This window comes from Barbus barbus (genome assembly GCF_936440315.1).
Source record: "Barbus barbus genome assembly, chromosome: 32".
Classification (NCBI taxonomy): domain Eukaryota; kingdom Metazoa; phylum Chordata; class Actinopteri; order Cypriniformes; family Cyprinidae; genus Barbus; species Barbus barbus.
The window spans coordinates 4,666,693-4,682,819 of NC_136760.1; the positions used below are offsets into that span (position 1 = coordinate 4,666,693).

The 16,127-nt window shown below is 37.7% G+C and overlaps 1 protein-coding gene across 1 annotated transcript in view; it reads right to left on the reverse strand.

Annotated features, from left to right (window-relative positions):
• LOC306852123 (1-phosphatidylinositol 4,5-bisphosphate phosphodiesterase epsilon-1-like) overlaps positions 1-16,127 on the reverse strand; it is a 71,697-nt gene that overhangs the window by 3,196 nt on the left and 52,374 nt on the right. The window contains exons 13-33 of the mRNA XM_079388778.1: positions 15,740-15,876; positions 15,419-15,657; positions 14,514-14,575; positions 14,191-14,356; positions 13,868-13,975; positions 13,669-13,785; positions 13,043-13,201; positions 12,277-12,406; positions 12,029-12,070; positions 10,046-10,155; positions 9,836-9,953; positions 8,672-8,803; positions 6,841-7,134; positions 6,123-6,286; positions 5,773-6,034; positions 4,906-5,024; positions 3,915-4,043; positions 3,375-3,566; positions 2,587-2,748; positions 2,288-2,500; positions 879-1,111 (exon numbers count right to left, since the gene is read on the reverse strand). Of these exons, the coding sequence (XP_079244904.1) occupies positions 926-1,111; positions 2,288-2,500; positions 2,587-2,748; positions 3,375-3,566; positions 3,915-4,043; positions 4,906-5,024; positions 5,773-6,034; positions 6,123-6,286; positions 6,841-7,134; positions 8,672-8,803; positions 9,836-9,953; positions 10,046-10,155; positions 12,029-12,070; positions 12,277-12,406; positions 13,043-13,201; positions 13,669-13,785; positions 13,868-13,975; positions 14,191-14,356; positions 14,514-14,575; positions 15,419-15,657; positions 15,740-15,876 (3,241 nt within the window). The 3' untranslated portion in view covers positions 879-925. The remainder of the gene's footprint in view (positions 1-878; positions 1,112-2,287; positions 2,501-2,586; positions 2,749-3,374; positions 3,567-3,914; positions 4,044-4,905; positions 5,025-5,772; positions 6,035-6,122; positions 6,287-6,840; positions 7,135-8,671; positions 8,804-9,835; positions 9,954-10,045; positions 10,156-12,028; positions 12,071-12,276; positions 12,407-13,042; positions 13,202-13,668; positions 13,786-13,867; positions 13,976-14,190; positions 14,357-14,513; positions 14,576-15,418; positions 15,658-15,739; positions 15,877-16,127) is intronic.

Below are 16,127 nucleotides of genomic sequence, written 5' to 3' on the forward strand. Positions count from 1 at the left end.
AAAAACGACTCATTTCAATGATTCAGACTCAACTCTTTCTTTTGACGATAACTTTATACACGGTGCACTTCCAGATGTAAAACTTGCAGGATGTTTTCATTCCCTTAGAGTACACTGCATGAAAGGTCATTTTCAAAAATCTATAATAGGGGCACTTTAAGGTACCTGCACAATAACACACTCAGCAAAATATCATCTAATTGTCGGTATCGATAAAATTTTGTCAATATCACACACCCCTAGGAGAAACATACAATTCCGTCACTTGCTCACCAATGGATCCTCTGCAGTGAATGGGTGCCGTCGGAATGAGAGTCCAAACAGCTGATATAAACATCACGATAATCCACAAGTAATCCACATCACTCCAGACCATAAATTAATGTCTTGTGAAGCAAAAGCTGCATGCTTGTAAGAAACAAATCCATCTTTTTTTAATAACTTTAAACCATCATTTCTGTCCATAATGTTCAGTGCTAAAGTTCATCCCCTGTTGTCTCTTACATTAAGATCAACCCACATATTTTAGAAATGTTTTGGACTGTTTGGGCTTTTCTTGATGGATTTGTTTCTTACAAACACACAGATTTATGAGATGCTAATTGAAGGACTGGAGTGGTGTGGATTACTGCAATGTTTTTATCAGTTGTTTGGACTCTCATTCTGACGGCACCCATTCACTGCAGAAGATCTATTGGTGAGCAAGTGATGTATTTCTCCAAATCTGTTCCAATTCAGAAAATCAAATTGCATGGATGGGTACATTTTCATCAAATTTTAATTTCTGGACAGCAGTTGAATGTGTCCAAGTAAGCAATCTGTTAGACTTCAGACTGACAGTGTAATACTAATGTTTGCTGTGCGTTAGGGTCTAGTACCTCGTGAGAGCTCCATGCACTGCACACACACACTGCAGAGCGTTCCTTCACTCCGAGGCCTCTGGCAGAGGCACCATGCTGGGACATGCAGCCTTCTCTTCCTTACTGTGTGTCGACTCCTGAGCCGCTGACCCGTTCGTGTTTGTGTTCACAGTCAAGCTCCGACTCCGACCCGTCAGCTTCCGGAACTCACTGGCAAAAGACACGCCCTTACGCTTGTCCTCACGAGCGATCTGAGGCAGTTCACAGGGAAAAAATGCCATTAATACAATGAAATCAAACATTAGTTTTTATAGTGTGTATAGATAAAAAATGTCTTCAAATTAAAAAAAAATGTTGTGAAGTTTATGACTTTTCCAGGCCTATAGGAAACATCTTTTTTATATTATATTTTTATCCTCAAATCTAAAATAATTTATAATTAAATATTTTATACAATGTTATTATATTACAATTCATGAATGTCTCTTTTTGAGTGCATTCTACACAAAATAAAAAAAAAAAAAAAAAAAAAAACACTATCTAATAATCACCAACGACAGGAAATTTGAGGAAAAACCTCCCCAGTAAACTATGATTCGAATGTTTTAGACAAAATATTTTTTTTAAATTTTACCCATAATATGAAAAATTAAATATGAATCTACATACCCCTACTATTAAGTTATAAAAAAATATGGTGATATAAATTGGACATGGTTGTTTTTGTCTTTTCTCCTTTATGAGTTAAGGTGCATATTCTGCATGTATTTTTCCCCTTTTTTTCTTTTGATATGTTTTTGTTACTTTTTTGTTGTTTTTATTATTGGCTTTTTTGTCGTGATCCTGATTTGTAATATGTTTTGTGTGCTACCCACTCGTTGCTGATCAATTAATAAATTAAAAAATAAATAAAAAAATAAGCATGCAATAAACTGATCATAAATACATTTATGTTACAAACAATGTATATTTAAAATAAATGTTGGTCTATTCATTCAAAAAAATCACGTCTTGTGGCTAAAAAAAAAAAATTCCACAAAAATATTTATCAGCACAACTGTTTTCAACTTTGATAATCAGAAATGTTTCATATTAGAATGATTTCTGAAGGATCATGTGACACTGAAGACTGGAGTAATCATGCATTGCATCGCAGGAATAAATGACATTTTGCATTTTTTTTTCACAAAGAAAACAGTTCTTTTAAGTTGTAGTAATATTTCACTATTACTATTAATATTTCAATATTACTGTATATTCGATCAAACAAATGCAGCCTTGGCGAGCATAATCATACGGATCCCAAAAGTTTGAATGATAGTGTTACTTCAGTTTGCTAAAAAACAAAAGTAATGCATTATTTTCAGATCTTGCTGTGCATGTTTTGTTGTGAACGGGCCCTCAGTCTCACATGAATAAGCGTTTACCTGCTCCTTGAGTTTGAGGATGAACTTCCCAGCTCCCTTCCAGCGGCTCTGAGCCTGGAACACACTCTCGTGGTCCTGCAGCACACGCTGGCACAGTTTAGCCGAGGAGGATTTCTTTCCAGCCGCGTCTTTAGTGACCTCCTCCATCAGGACGTAGTCACATGGGTTAGGGTTGCTCAGGATGCTCAGAGAGTACTTTGCTTTGCTCAGAGTCTACAACAGACCACAGCGTCTTAGATATTCTGATATTAACGTGACAGGGATGAAATCTTAGAGTGAAGCTGCGGTGATCTTCTGACCTGCTGGATGATGTCCTGGGTGGTGCTGTAACGCGGGGCTTTGATGACAGTGTGAGGCTGCTCAGGAGAAACATCATGAACCTGCACGAGGAACGTGTCTTCCTCTCCGCTGCTCACCTCCTCCAGGCCCTCCAGCACCGTATTCTTCTCACCGATGCTCTGCTATCAGCCAGCAGGGGGAGCAACAGATCAAGAATTAAATGTTGGATGAATAAACAAAAGTAATGGGTGTGGATCTTTTATGAAGCCCGTGTGAGTCACTGTTGTTACAGGTTACGTTTATGTTGTCCAAAGATATTGGAAATCATTCTGGGTTGTTTTTGGGTCTGTTTTAATCCTAGTATTTTGAATAACCTGAATGAATGTTGTTGTTTCGGACATGAGTGCTTCTTACATAAAACTTGGAATATCTCAAATTCTTCAAATTTTCTTTAATCAAAATATTTCCAATAAAAATGTTTTCTTGGGGACACTTTTAATTGGTAACCAGTTAACAGTTTTTAGTTTATTAACGGCCAAGTCGTTTATGCAAAAATCAAATAATAAATGTGTCTTGATCAGCAAATCAGCATATTAGAATTATTTCTGAAGGATCATGTGACACTGAAGACTGGAGAAAAGATGCATTGTATCAGAGGAATAAATTACATTTAAAACATATTAAAATAGATATAGTTTAAATTGTAAAAATAAATCACAAAATGACTGTTTTTACTGCATTTCTATTATCAAATAAGCATAACAGTGCTGACCCTTAGAAATGGAGTTCAATGAAAGCAAGCACAAACCTCTTCCTTGGTTTTCAGGTATATTCTGCCCACGTATCCTTCCTCCGGCTGCCAGCTGTGAGTAACTCTCAGGAGCCGCTCGTCATTCGCTAGGGGACGCTGCTGAGGTGCTTTCTTCGACTCGCTCTTCTCCTTGCACAGAGGCATTTTCTCCTCCATCAGGATGTAGTTGAAGGAGGTAGTCGGAAACAACTGGCAAGAAAGAGACTATTTAAACGCGTGTTTATGTGCTGAGAAATGATGTAAATGTGAAGCAGACCAGTAAACACTGCTTGTTTCTAACGAGAGAACGGATTACAATCATTTTCCACGAGGAGGACTGTTTGGCAACCGGATGAACTTCCAGGGTTAACCCGAAACCTAATTTCAGAACTCATAAAAACAACTTCTCAAGAATTCCAAGAGAACTCTGAATCCCTGATGGCACCACGCACAGAGTGCCTCCACTGCTTCATCTACAGTAGTTGCACCCTGTCCTTTGGTTCATTGCACTTAACAGTGTTCTGGTGTGTGGCTCGGTTCTGTTGCATTGACACTTACAGAGTCCAGGAGCTGCTTGGCCGTGGTGTATTCATCAACGCCCATTACGGTGAAGGGTTCGGGTCCCGGAACTCCATGCACGGTCACTTTGTGCTGCTGGGCGGCGCATCTTTCCTCTGTGCTGAACAGCTGAAAGGAGAACAAAACGACAACAGTTCACTTTTTTTTTTATGCCAAAATATGTGACTAATAAACAAAAGAGTAGATTACTAATAATGTTTAAAAGCTATTAAACAAGTCCTGACAGCTGAACTAAATAAAATGATTCAATCAAATTACAGTCAGGAGTCTCATGCACCTACTGTATTTTTGCAACAACACCAGCAAGAGAAGATACACTTGACACAGTTTAACAGAGTTAAACTACTACTTCCACAGTCATTTAGACAAAAACACTGTTGTTTTTAATCATTTTTATCATGCAAATACACTGAAAAAGTACATTTTAAAAGAAAATATTACTTCAGTCTTTATACTTCAAAACACATTCAGTTGTTACTTGCTGTTTCTTTTCAAGAATTTGTGACATTTACCAGGAATTTCGGCGAGAAAATAGTCTCAAAGCCATTTTTTCCACCTTACAGATGGATACAAACCTTCATTTTCCCCTGGAGCTGTTCTCACTCAATTTTTTTTTTTTTGCAGTATTTTTCCAGTTTGAATGGGCATGGCACTTCTGTATACAGTAGCATGTCTATGTCTTTATGATTTCCTGTTATTAATGAAACTAGGCTGCACTGGGATGATAGGGACCGAGGGAGAGGAATGCAGCACATTCCAGAGTTTTAAAAACATCAGAAATATTCACACAATGTTTTCTCAAACATGCTGGCCACTCCCCTGTTAGACTGTAAGGCACATACAGAGGAATGTGAATGTAAACACTTTCATTTCTGCTGTCTAGTTCCACTAGTACTACATGTAACACAAATATCTGCCTGAGATCCTGACAGCTGTGTAGTTTATGAGCGGGTTATGAATGCGGTCTCACCACAGATGCAGGCAGTGGTCCTCCGATGGGGCTCTCCTCCATCCTGCGGCTAAAGATGAACAGACTAGAGATCTCCAGAGACTCGTTGTGCAGGTTCCTCAGCTGCAGGTGTCTGTAGCCTGGAATAATTCATAGAAACCAAACGAAATGTTTTATTTGTCAATTAAATACAGAAACAGTAAAAAAACAGAATTCAATACAGTAAACGATCAAATGGAGAAATCTGAAGGCACAAATGATCATCCAACAAATGTTGACAGACAATAGACAATAAAAAATGAACAAAAAAAGTTAATATTTTATAATATAATGTATATGTACACTTAAATATTTTTAATGAAGTCTCTTATGCTCACAGTACAGTAAAAACGCTAATACTGTGAAATAGTATTACGGTACAAAATAACTGTTTTTACAGAATAAAATTACTTTTGTAATATATTTTAAAGTTTAATTTCTTCCTGTGATGTAACGCTAAATTTTCAGCATCATTACTCCAGTTTTCAGTGTCACATGATCCCTCAGAAACCATAATATGCTGATTTGCTGCTCGAGAAACGTTTCTTATTATTATCAATGTTGAAAACAGTTGTGCTACTTAATATTTAAGGGGAAAAATTTAGAAAACATTTCTTTTAAATTATAATATTATTTCACAATATTACGGTTTTTATTGCTTCTGATCGAATAATGCAGTCCTCATGAGCATAAGAGACGTCTTTCAAAAAAAAATTTAGGTGACCTCAAACTTTTGAACGGTAGGCTAGTGTACGGTATGTAAAATGTACTTTCTGAAGATCATCTATAAAGCATGCTGCAGTGATTGATTAATAATCTGTACAGCAGTAATCACGCAATGCTCTTCACCTGGTTTGAGGGTTTTGAGGGGCAGTATCCGCTGAGCGGTGACCTGTGAGCTGTTGTTCTCCACGACAGCGATGCGCAGAAACGCCATATCCTCGAAGTGCACGTGGAACTGGAAGTGCTCGTTCCACATGGGATTGAGTGTGTTGCGGTGAATAGGCTTGGTGCGGAAATGGCAGTTGTCTGCCGGCATGCCCAACACCTCCACTTCCACACAGGGACTGCCGTTCGAGTTCCCCGGACACACATTCTGTCCCGACACAATCTGTGCGCACATTAAATAATGAATGTCTGCTAGATTAGCTCAGAGTAGTTTTAACGCTAAACAAATGTGGGTAAAGTGGGATACTTACAGTGAGAGTGTATAGCGTGGGGGTCATGTTCTCCAGGTCTCGATCCAGAGGGTAAAACTGATGATAGAGAGGGCAGCTTCTCTCCCACAGGACCGGAGGCTTCAGCACATAACCACAGTGACCATTAGCCTCGAACAGAGCTGCGTTCAGCTGCATGGGCAGGTCTGGAGGAGAAAATACCAGCCACGTCCAATTAGTTTCTCACAAAATTCTTGAAATAATCCTGTTAGAATAATGCTCATCATCACATTTGAATATATGTATAGATAGTTGACGTACATGGGATTACATATTTCAATTTAAAGGTAGTAAATAAACTAAACTCCACACAAAATAGTATAAGAAATAAATTTAAAATATTATTTAAAATAAAAACTGCTGTTTTCCTGGAATACTACAAAAAAAAAAAAGTTATATTTAATGACAATTTAATCAAAACCTCTCATCAAAGTTGTCCTAAAATCAAAACAATATCCGTTCTTAGGACAACTTTGATTAACTTTTTTAATTGACTTCAAAAGTTGACTAACGTAGATAGTCCAAAAAAATAAACCCTTAAAAGTGTATTTTGGATGTTTTCTGTTCCACTAGTCTGACAACTTCAGGAAAACACACTATAAAAAATGGCCTGACTGATCAGCATGGTCAATATATCAGTCTAGCACTATCATCTACACTGGTTTCATTCCTGTCCTGAGCAGGAGATCATGCTGTTTACCGTCGGTCTGATAGTTGAGGGCGACCAGCTGGATTCCGTGCAGCCAGAAGATGAGAGGATTGGGGTTGGCGGAGTCGATGCGTGTGGCTGCAGGGTACGTGCGGAGCAGCTGGCAGCTAGTGTGCTGGATGAGTTTCTGGGAATAACGACGACACAGACGCTTTGCAGCGTTCTCGTTGACCGAGGAGATGTGGTAGCATTTGGGTGTGCGGATGATGGAGCTGAGAGAGGTGCTCGGGCTCAGCGTTAGTGATGTTTGTTCCTCCCAGTTCATACGAATGCCCTCCAGACTGGCTGCAGAAGAAACAAGAACGCAGATTGGATATGAAGTTGATATTGCAACAAGTAGAAAGGACCTAAAAATGTATTTCAGAGAAACTGTTTAAAAGTGAAACTAAGCAGTATGAGATCGTTAAATAAATATCTCATGTGAGGCTGAGTCACATCTGCAGTTTGTCAAACAGAATCAGCAGAATCAGAGCACGTTTATAGAAGGGGGAAGTCATGTCCTTATCACCACTGAGAACACTACAGCAAGCTTTGGAGTTTTGCATGTGGTTGTTCATTTTAAAAATAAAAACTTATTTTGAAAATGAAGACATTAGGAAATAAAAGCAATATAGATTAGTTTTATAATTTGAGCTATATAAACTTAAAAAAACTGATTACGAAAAATAATTAATCTTACAGCGAAACATTACAGTATTTTTTTTTATATAAATATATATATACATACATTTAAAGTAATAATAATAATCATTAGCATTATTTTATAGCCATATTGATGTAGAATCACAACATTTTGGCACCTCTAAGAACATGCACACCAAAGCTACATTTTTTTTTCCAATCACATTTTTATCAGAAAAATCTAAATTAGATATTTTTTTCCATCACTTCACGCAGTTCTGGGTGCCCCTGTATTTTGATATTTTTTGGATACTGTTAAGGATATATTTTTGTAAATTGGCCTTGCAGTACAAGACATTTATATGCTATATGTCCAATGAAGAGCTGCGTCATCACTAACCATATAAGGCATTAGCAAGTTTTGTTTCTTACAGCAACTGTAGGCAAATATCCACCTCATCCAACTCTTCTCATTTTACATTTTTTAAGCATGTGAGCGAACCGTCCAACCAGCCTGACTGATTTGATCAAAACACTGATTCGTTCTGATTCTATAAAGCTACTGGAAAACACAACAGAGATGATTGGTGAAATATTATCAGGGAAAATAGTTCTCAGGTTGGTCTACGGTATTCTCTACTGTCAGGTAAGGATTTATCAGTAAGATTTTAACACACAGCGGTATTTTGTGCTAAAGTAAAAACGGTCTTTTGACACCTTTTGGGACTGAGGCTTTCAAGCTGCATAAAGCTACATAAAAGAATTATAAACATGACCTATAGAATTGAAAAGCATGGAAAAGAAGAACCAGTGCATTTTTCAAATTTTCTTCTTTCGTGTCATCATAAGGCTGAGTAAATTCTGACAAGATTTTTGATTTAGCGTGAACTGTCCCTTTAATAAAAATAAACTGGTTAAAAAATAGATGCGCTTCTGTTAAGATGGCAGCAAGTCATCAATTTAAGATTCAATTCAAAGAAGCACTTGCCCTTCAAAAGTGCTTCTCCTCAAAAAGCACATGCTTGTTTTCTCATACAGTCAGTCACTGGAAATATTCTGCAGAAAGGCATTTTTATGTGCTTTCGAGGGACTTCAGTATAATGGAAAACTTGAGAGCCCTTTTCCCATGGGTGCTCTAAGTGGGTGTTCTATTTCCTGTGTGCCCTGTGCACAGTTCCGTGTAAAACCGAGGCGGCCATACCTTTCCCTGGAGCTCGGACCAACGTCACGGGCTCCCCGGGGCCTCCGCGAGCAGGAGCACTGCCAAAGATGGATTTCCGGCTTTTTCTGTCTTTTCCCCTTCCAGAGCCTGATGGGGAGAGGGTGGAGAGGCCTAGTTCCCAGGCACACAAACACAAACAAACACATATGTAAGGTCACGGCTGCAGGGTATATGCTCCTCCAGAACTCAAGAGCTTGATACTGTTTGTTTGTTCAAGACTCGCCTCTGGGACTATTATAGTTTCCAGTAGAGCCAAACACCTGAATCTAATTTGCCAACACTTTTTTTTATCAAATTCAGCAAATTCTACAGCAGTTTACATTACCCTTGTAGCACAAATATGCAATAGATGAAGTGTTGCTTATTATAAACTTAAACTGTAGTTGAAATGTGTTGCTACATTTGTAAAGTAGTTTTCCCAACACAGTGTAGTCGTCCATGATTATGAGGTTGCATCTATTGAAGTTTCATTAGTCAGCACATTGGGTCTTTGTCAGTCAGTTGTGGATTGCATGCACAAATCAATCATGTTATAAGAAAACCACACAAAAAATCTTACGTAGTGAGGCAGTGAAGTGAATTTATATGTATATATATATATATATATATATATAGTTAAGTAGTCAGTAATATTCAATAATAAACACTCAAAAACTGACTTGTATAAAACATTTAAAATAAACATGATACAATTTTTATATTCTACTGCGATTCAAAACATTGAAACGATGTCTGTAATAATAGTTTGCTACGGGCATTGGATGGCTTTCCAGATAAATGTAATGTTATGTATATTTACAAGCTCTTTTATTTACATCTTTACAGTTTTTAATAAGACATGATAGATTTCAGCAAGTTGTTGTTTCTTTCAACATGCTGTACCTTCTGATGTTTATATAGAGAAGGTTATTGTGATTATTGGATGGGAAGCATGCTATAAATACAGTTTAGTGACGTTTTGGTCATGCATCAACTAAAAACAGCATATTGTGTGCACTAAATGAACTGAAATTATTTAGCCAAAATCAAATATTAATTTTTCGGCCTAATATTTCAGTGCATCACGATTTGCGTGTCCCAGAGGCGGAGTGAACTACAAACTTTTGTGATTGTGCTTGTGTAATAAGGAAATAAGATGTAAACCTGGGAATTTGATAGCCTGACAGTAGATGACCAGATCAGAGAGCTCTTGAGCGATCTGTCTGCTCTCCTTCTCGTTCTGGGGCAGGTAGAACTCCTCTCCTAGCTCCATGTCAAACATCTGCAAGGGCGCAGAAGTACAAACATCACAGATCAAGTATGTATTCAGGCAGAAAGGAACCCAAACGTTCATCATTATAGTTCTGTTCAGACCTTTCCTTTGTTTCCCGCTTTCTTAAACCGCTTGGGCATCTCATCATTGGACTCATACTGAAGTTTCTCAGTGGATGACTTGCCTTCGGGTTTGTCGTCCAGAATATTGTCTGCAGAAATTAAAAACACTAAGAAACATCTCTACAAAAACCCAAAGAGAAATTTCTTCACCCAAAACACATCTTGTGATTTACAAAAAGAAAACCTTTCCCTCTAAATACAAAATAAAACATTTCGTAAAGCACATAAAAGTGAAGCAGTCATATTTGAGAGCAGAAGCCAATAAAGACTGTGTGACATCAATAGTGGAGTCTGTCACTATGTATTTACTTCTTAAAGGGATAGTTCACCCAAAAATTCTGTCATCATTTACTTACTCTTACGTCAAACCTATATTACCTTCTTTCTTTTTTAGAGCACAAGAAAAGATATTTTGATGAATGTTGGTAACCAAACAGTATTGGTGACCATTGACTTTGTATCATTCTATGGACAAAGAAAAAACACTGAGACATTCATCAATATATGTTCAACAGAAGAAGTCAAGTCACATCGTTTTGGAACTACAGGTAGTAAATGTAAATGATGAAGGAGCTTGCATTTTGAGGTGAACTATCCATCCCTTTAGAATCTGGAAGTAAATGGAAATTGAAATTGTGGAAGTTTTTACTCTCTATTGTGAAGTATATCCAGGTGATGTAGAGCTGTGCTTGATTTTATCCATCGGGAATTTATTTGTTGGACGAGAAGAGATGTCATCGTAGCGGATGTTAATGTTTTGATTAAACATTACATGGGCACATGAATTTAAAAAGTGATGTGCATAGATCAACAATTTATAAATAATGCAATATGCCATAAAAATTTAAATAAGAATGGTCAATTAGGATTTCATGGTAACTTTAAGACTTTAACTTTAACGCCCAGTCAGTTTTGTCAATCATAAGTAATGTTCTGACATCCTCAAAAAGTAACCACATCTAGTGGGCCTTTATTTGATTGTGATCACACACAGTCATTCCCTAGGTGTGCACCCTGCAGACACTGTCAGGACATCACTGGAGATTTAGCAAAAAGGTTTTTAATTGGTCATCTGCTGATGTCACACGAAGCAATCAAAGATTTCCATTTTACCCTGTAACGAAACAAATCTCATACAATTTTTGAAATTTGTCTCGGATGGTAAAATCATGCCAAATGCATACCCGGCTTAAGAAAACCGGTTCCCCTGACTACACAAACTCATAGCGGAGTCTCTGGGGAAAGCCGTATGGGAAAGAACAAAGTCTCTTTTAACAGAGAGCAGTGCAGGGCCTGAGAAACCAGATGGCTTTGTTTTCCCCCACCAATGAGCCAGTGCCGCAAGCAAGGTCGAGCCATTTTCAAAACACCAAGGACGTGGAAGCAAACGTTGAAGCAAGTTTGGGTGGTTTTGTTTATACACCGTACATCGCTGTATTATAAAAACACTGATTTATTCATGGCAGAAGCAGACAGCACACACCTGATGGCTCTCAGACACAAGCACCATTATTCCGCTTTGATTTTCTCTGCTTTGAGTCCAAGCAATCACATCAGAGTCAACACACCAGCAGCGTACAGCAGTAAGAGCGACACATCATCATGGCACGCATTTACATGGGCAGCTGACATGGCATCTACGTCTACTAGACCAATCATTTTTTTTACATAAATTTTCATAATTTGTCTGGACAGCAAAGAATACAAATTTTGGCCACAATCGTACAATTATATGCTAAACTATTAGCAATTAAAATGTAGATACTGCACTATGGTGACCAGTGCATCAGTAAACATGCGTTATCCAACTGGAGTTTCCCAATTTTCACTAATGACAGGTCATGTATTTCATTATCTTACAAATTTGAGAAAAAAAGCCTAAACCAAAAGTTTAAAAAAATATATTTAAACCATGTGCATGTGTCAACTACCCACATACACACACACACACAATACGTTTACCTTCCTGGCCATAAGAGGCTGTGGAAGCATTGAGGACATCAGCTGAGAAAAAGAGGGAAGAAAATGAAAGAAAGGAGGGGAGAGTGGAAAAAGGTCAACATGCCACAAGGTGCCATAGTGAGAACAGTAAAAGATCGTGAGAGGGTTAGTGAACAGAACAGAAAATTCCACTCAATGTTCCAATAATCGCTATCAATTCGAGTTGAAATAAAGGACACGTTGGCTTGAGTAATGCAAAGTATGTTTACCATCAGACAGTGACTCGTAATCATAGTCATACTCGTCTTCCTCCTCTTCTTCTTCATCATTGTTTCCCAGGGATGTTCCGCTGACTGTGCCGTTGTTGGCCTGGGCCTGCATGTGAGCCAGCTGATGTGCCTTTTGAAAGAAGAAAAGTTAGCAAAAAAAACTTTCATTCTTGATTTGTTAAATGGAAGTTTGGACTCAATAAAATGTGTTGATACTAAAAATGTTTAACAGTTTAGTCAAGACCACACTTAAACTGTTTTTGTAAAATTTCCACAGAATTGGAAAGTCTCTCATTCACACAATTCCACACATTCCCTACCCCTTACATGTTTGTTTCTGAAATATTCTGGTTAATTTGATTGTGTAAATGCATTCATATTTTCCTAGAATATCTGTGCAGATCAGTCAAGCTAAATGTATTTTTTATTAGTTTTACAAAAGCTCATACTGTTGTCTATAATGCTTTAATGTTTTAACAATTTTAGCAATTTAAGTTTAAAACTAGCTATATTGTATTTGTTTTGTGTAGCAGATACATCAGTGTCTCAGGCACAGGCCTTTTCTTAGGTGTACGAAGAAAAAAGTTATGAAAAAAAATCAGCAGATTACAACAAGACCTAGCCAAGACATTTAGGCCAAAAAAAATAAATAAAAATAAAAAAGAGTTTGCCTAATTGTGTGGCTGCTACAATTGTGTGTATAAACCAATCAATAATCAGTTCTGCATTGTTCCCATATATCTAGATATTTGTTTCTGTCATCTACCTTTTGTTTGAGAATGTCCACTGGAGCCTGGTGAGCTTTCAGCTTCTTATTTTTCAGTAGGATCTTCCCTCGGAGCTGCAGGGGAGATGGAAGCAAAGGCTCATCCGCAAAATCACTCTCAAACAGGAACTTGGTCACCAGCTTCTCACCAAACATTGTCTGAAGAGCAAAATATATAAACAATGTTCAGTTTCCACAAGAAACTTCCAAACGCTATGACATGGCATGTACGTCTACTGTCCTCAATGCAATAGACCAATCATTTTTTACAGAAATGTTCACAATTTGTCTGGAAAGCAAAGAATACAAATTTTGGGCACAGTCGTACAATTATCTGCTAAAATTGTAACTATTAGCAATTAAAATGTAGAAACTGCACTGTGGTGACCATTGCATCAGTAATTATCTAACCGGAGTCTCCCAATTTTCACACATGACAGGTATTTAATTATCTTACAAATTTGAGAAAAAAAGCCAAATGCAAATGCAGTTTTTAAACTGGTTTAAAGAGTTTAAACCATGTGCATTTGTCAAGTACCCAAATACACTCACAAACAAGCATGCAGGTTGAGAACATCTCATGAATTGTGATTTAGCAAAAAAAAAAAAAAAAATCAGGCAGGTACCTTAAAAATCTCAGCCATCTTGCGTTGCTGTGGTAAAGAGCAGTGGTTTTCGATGGACAGAATCACGGGCATCTCTGAGTTCACAAACGCTGAGCGATTAATGGCTTCGACAACATCCTACAGACCACAAGCGCATTTCAGTCAATGGAAAACATACATAAAATCGACAGAAGTCTCATGTACGGATTTCTAAACAGACCTTGAAGGGAACCTTAGTAGTAAGAGTGTGTCCATGGTATATAACAGGCATGCCGTCGTCCCCGTCCCAGCAGTCCAACTCAACGCTACGACAGCCCTGCAGCAACACCTGCGGCAGAAGCAATAAATCAAACATGAACTCAAACGAAACGCCCGCAGGCATGATTCATGTGCTGTGGTTTCAGCCTCATTCACTTGCAGGTGACTTCTACAGGACGGCATGTGAAGCAGCGATCGTCAAGCATATTTATGGAGTGCATTGTAAACCGTTTTTTGCCCTGGATCGGGTTCAGGATAAACAGAGAAGCTCTGCTGAAGATGTACCTGGCTGTAGAGCTCCACTGAAGACTCTCCCTTCAGCTGATGGCCCGTGAGGTATGTGTTATGAGAGGACTCGATGTAATAGTACGAGAGCGGATACTGGAGCTCATCCAGATTCACTTGAGATTCCTCATTTTTAGAGGCAAAGTTGTCCTTGTCCATAAGAAACCTTTGAGAGGTAGATTAAACTTTCAGTCATGTAGCATCATCAACAATCATGTATGAGATTATAAGAATACAGCAGATTATCTAAATTTGCCAAAGTATTGCGTTTCCGAAACTACTGGTACACATTATTTTGTCAAAAATGTTTAATAAAACCAAACCTGGCAAATCCTTCAAAGGACATCCACCCCATCTGACGCATGTTTGAAGAAGGCTCAAATTTCTACAGAAACAAAAAACTAATTAAATATTATTACATTGGCATGCATATCATTAGATGTCTCAATGTGATTTATGAGCTGGTGAGATGTTAATATCAAACTGTCAGTCAACGACTCTTATTCTTAATAAAGGAAAAATCAACTGTGCATGTTGTTAACGGTAAATGATTACCCACCATTGAGAGCTTTAAATCCATGCCAAGCACTCTAAAAGAAATTTGAAGCAATTTTCTTTTCCGACAATAAGACTTCACATAAATAAAGAATGTCAGTCAAGACAAGGTTTGAATGTTGGCTTGAAAATGTCTTTAAGGTTTAAAACAACTTTAGTTAGACAGACAAGACCGACTGATTGATGGTGCCAAGTTTAGTGGTTATATAGTTCAAAAGGACAGAAAAATAATCTTAATATGTTTTTACTGTAGTCTTCTGTCATTTTTTTTTTAATAACAAAAAGCAGGTCCTTATATGACATCCAGGAAGTTCAAAATAAACAGCAATATAGCAGAATGAATGGTGCCAACTTTAAATGAGACATTCAAATTCTGCTGTCTTTATTATTCTGCTCAAGTCAGTTTTGTGTTCGTTCAGTTCAGTTCAATAAGTGTCAATGTTGTAAAATTTGTCATTTATTAAACAAATTTGATTTGGCAATAAACCAGCTTTGCAGAAAACAACAGTTTCATTATCTAAAGATGAGTCTGTAAATTAAAACACAAGCATATTCATCTGCTTCATAACAGGAATGACCTTTGTCATATTCAAAGTAACATTTATAGGTCTGATAAATAAATTCTATAAAACTTTCTGGCTGAGATCAGCTTTCAGAGGATTCTTCCACACACCTGTATGATGCTGAGGATCTCATCATAGCTCAGATGTTCTCCTTGACAGTTGACCAGGAAGTCATTGAGCTGAGAGATGGCCAGTCCCAGCACACCCAGCGATGAATTCTCCACTCCAGTGCCATTGGTCACGATGCTAGCAGCTGCGATGGCGTCTGAAATCTGCTTCTGGTTGTCAGACATTTGCTGACGTGTGTGGATAAAAAGGCCCAGGTCAGAACCGTTGCGAGTCAGGAGATCTGTGAAGAGATCAGCTTTGTAAAACCACCCTACTTTTTAATCGCTAAAAAAAAAAAAAAAATCTTATTCACACATGCCCACCGAGATCCGGCTGCAATCCTGTGAGTCTGTCATCAATCCTCAGTGTGGTGTAGAGTGGGACAGAGTCAGGACCCGAGCGACTACAAGGCACGGCATAAGTGTCGAACAGTTCCTTCAGATCCTTACGACTGCGAATGCTGCACACACAACAGGAATTTTTTTTTTTTTTCCCGCCTGTCAGTAACACAGATAACACATGACAGTACGTATGTGTAGCTATGCTATCATCATTCACAGCCTTTTTTTTTTTTTTTTTTTTTATATATTTTTTTTTATACATTTATTTATTTATTTATTTATTTTTTCAATTAATTAATTAATTAAATTTTATATACCCTTTTATTTAACCATACTATGACCGACAAGACCAGGGGACAGAGAAAACAAG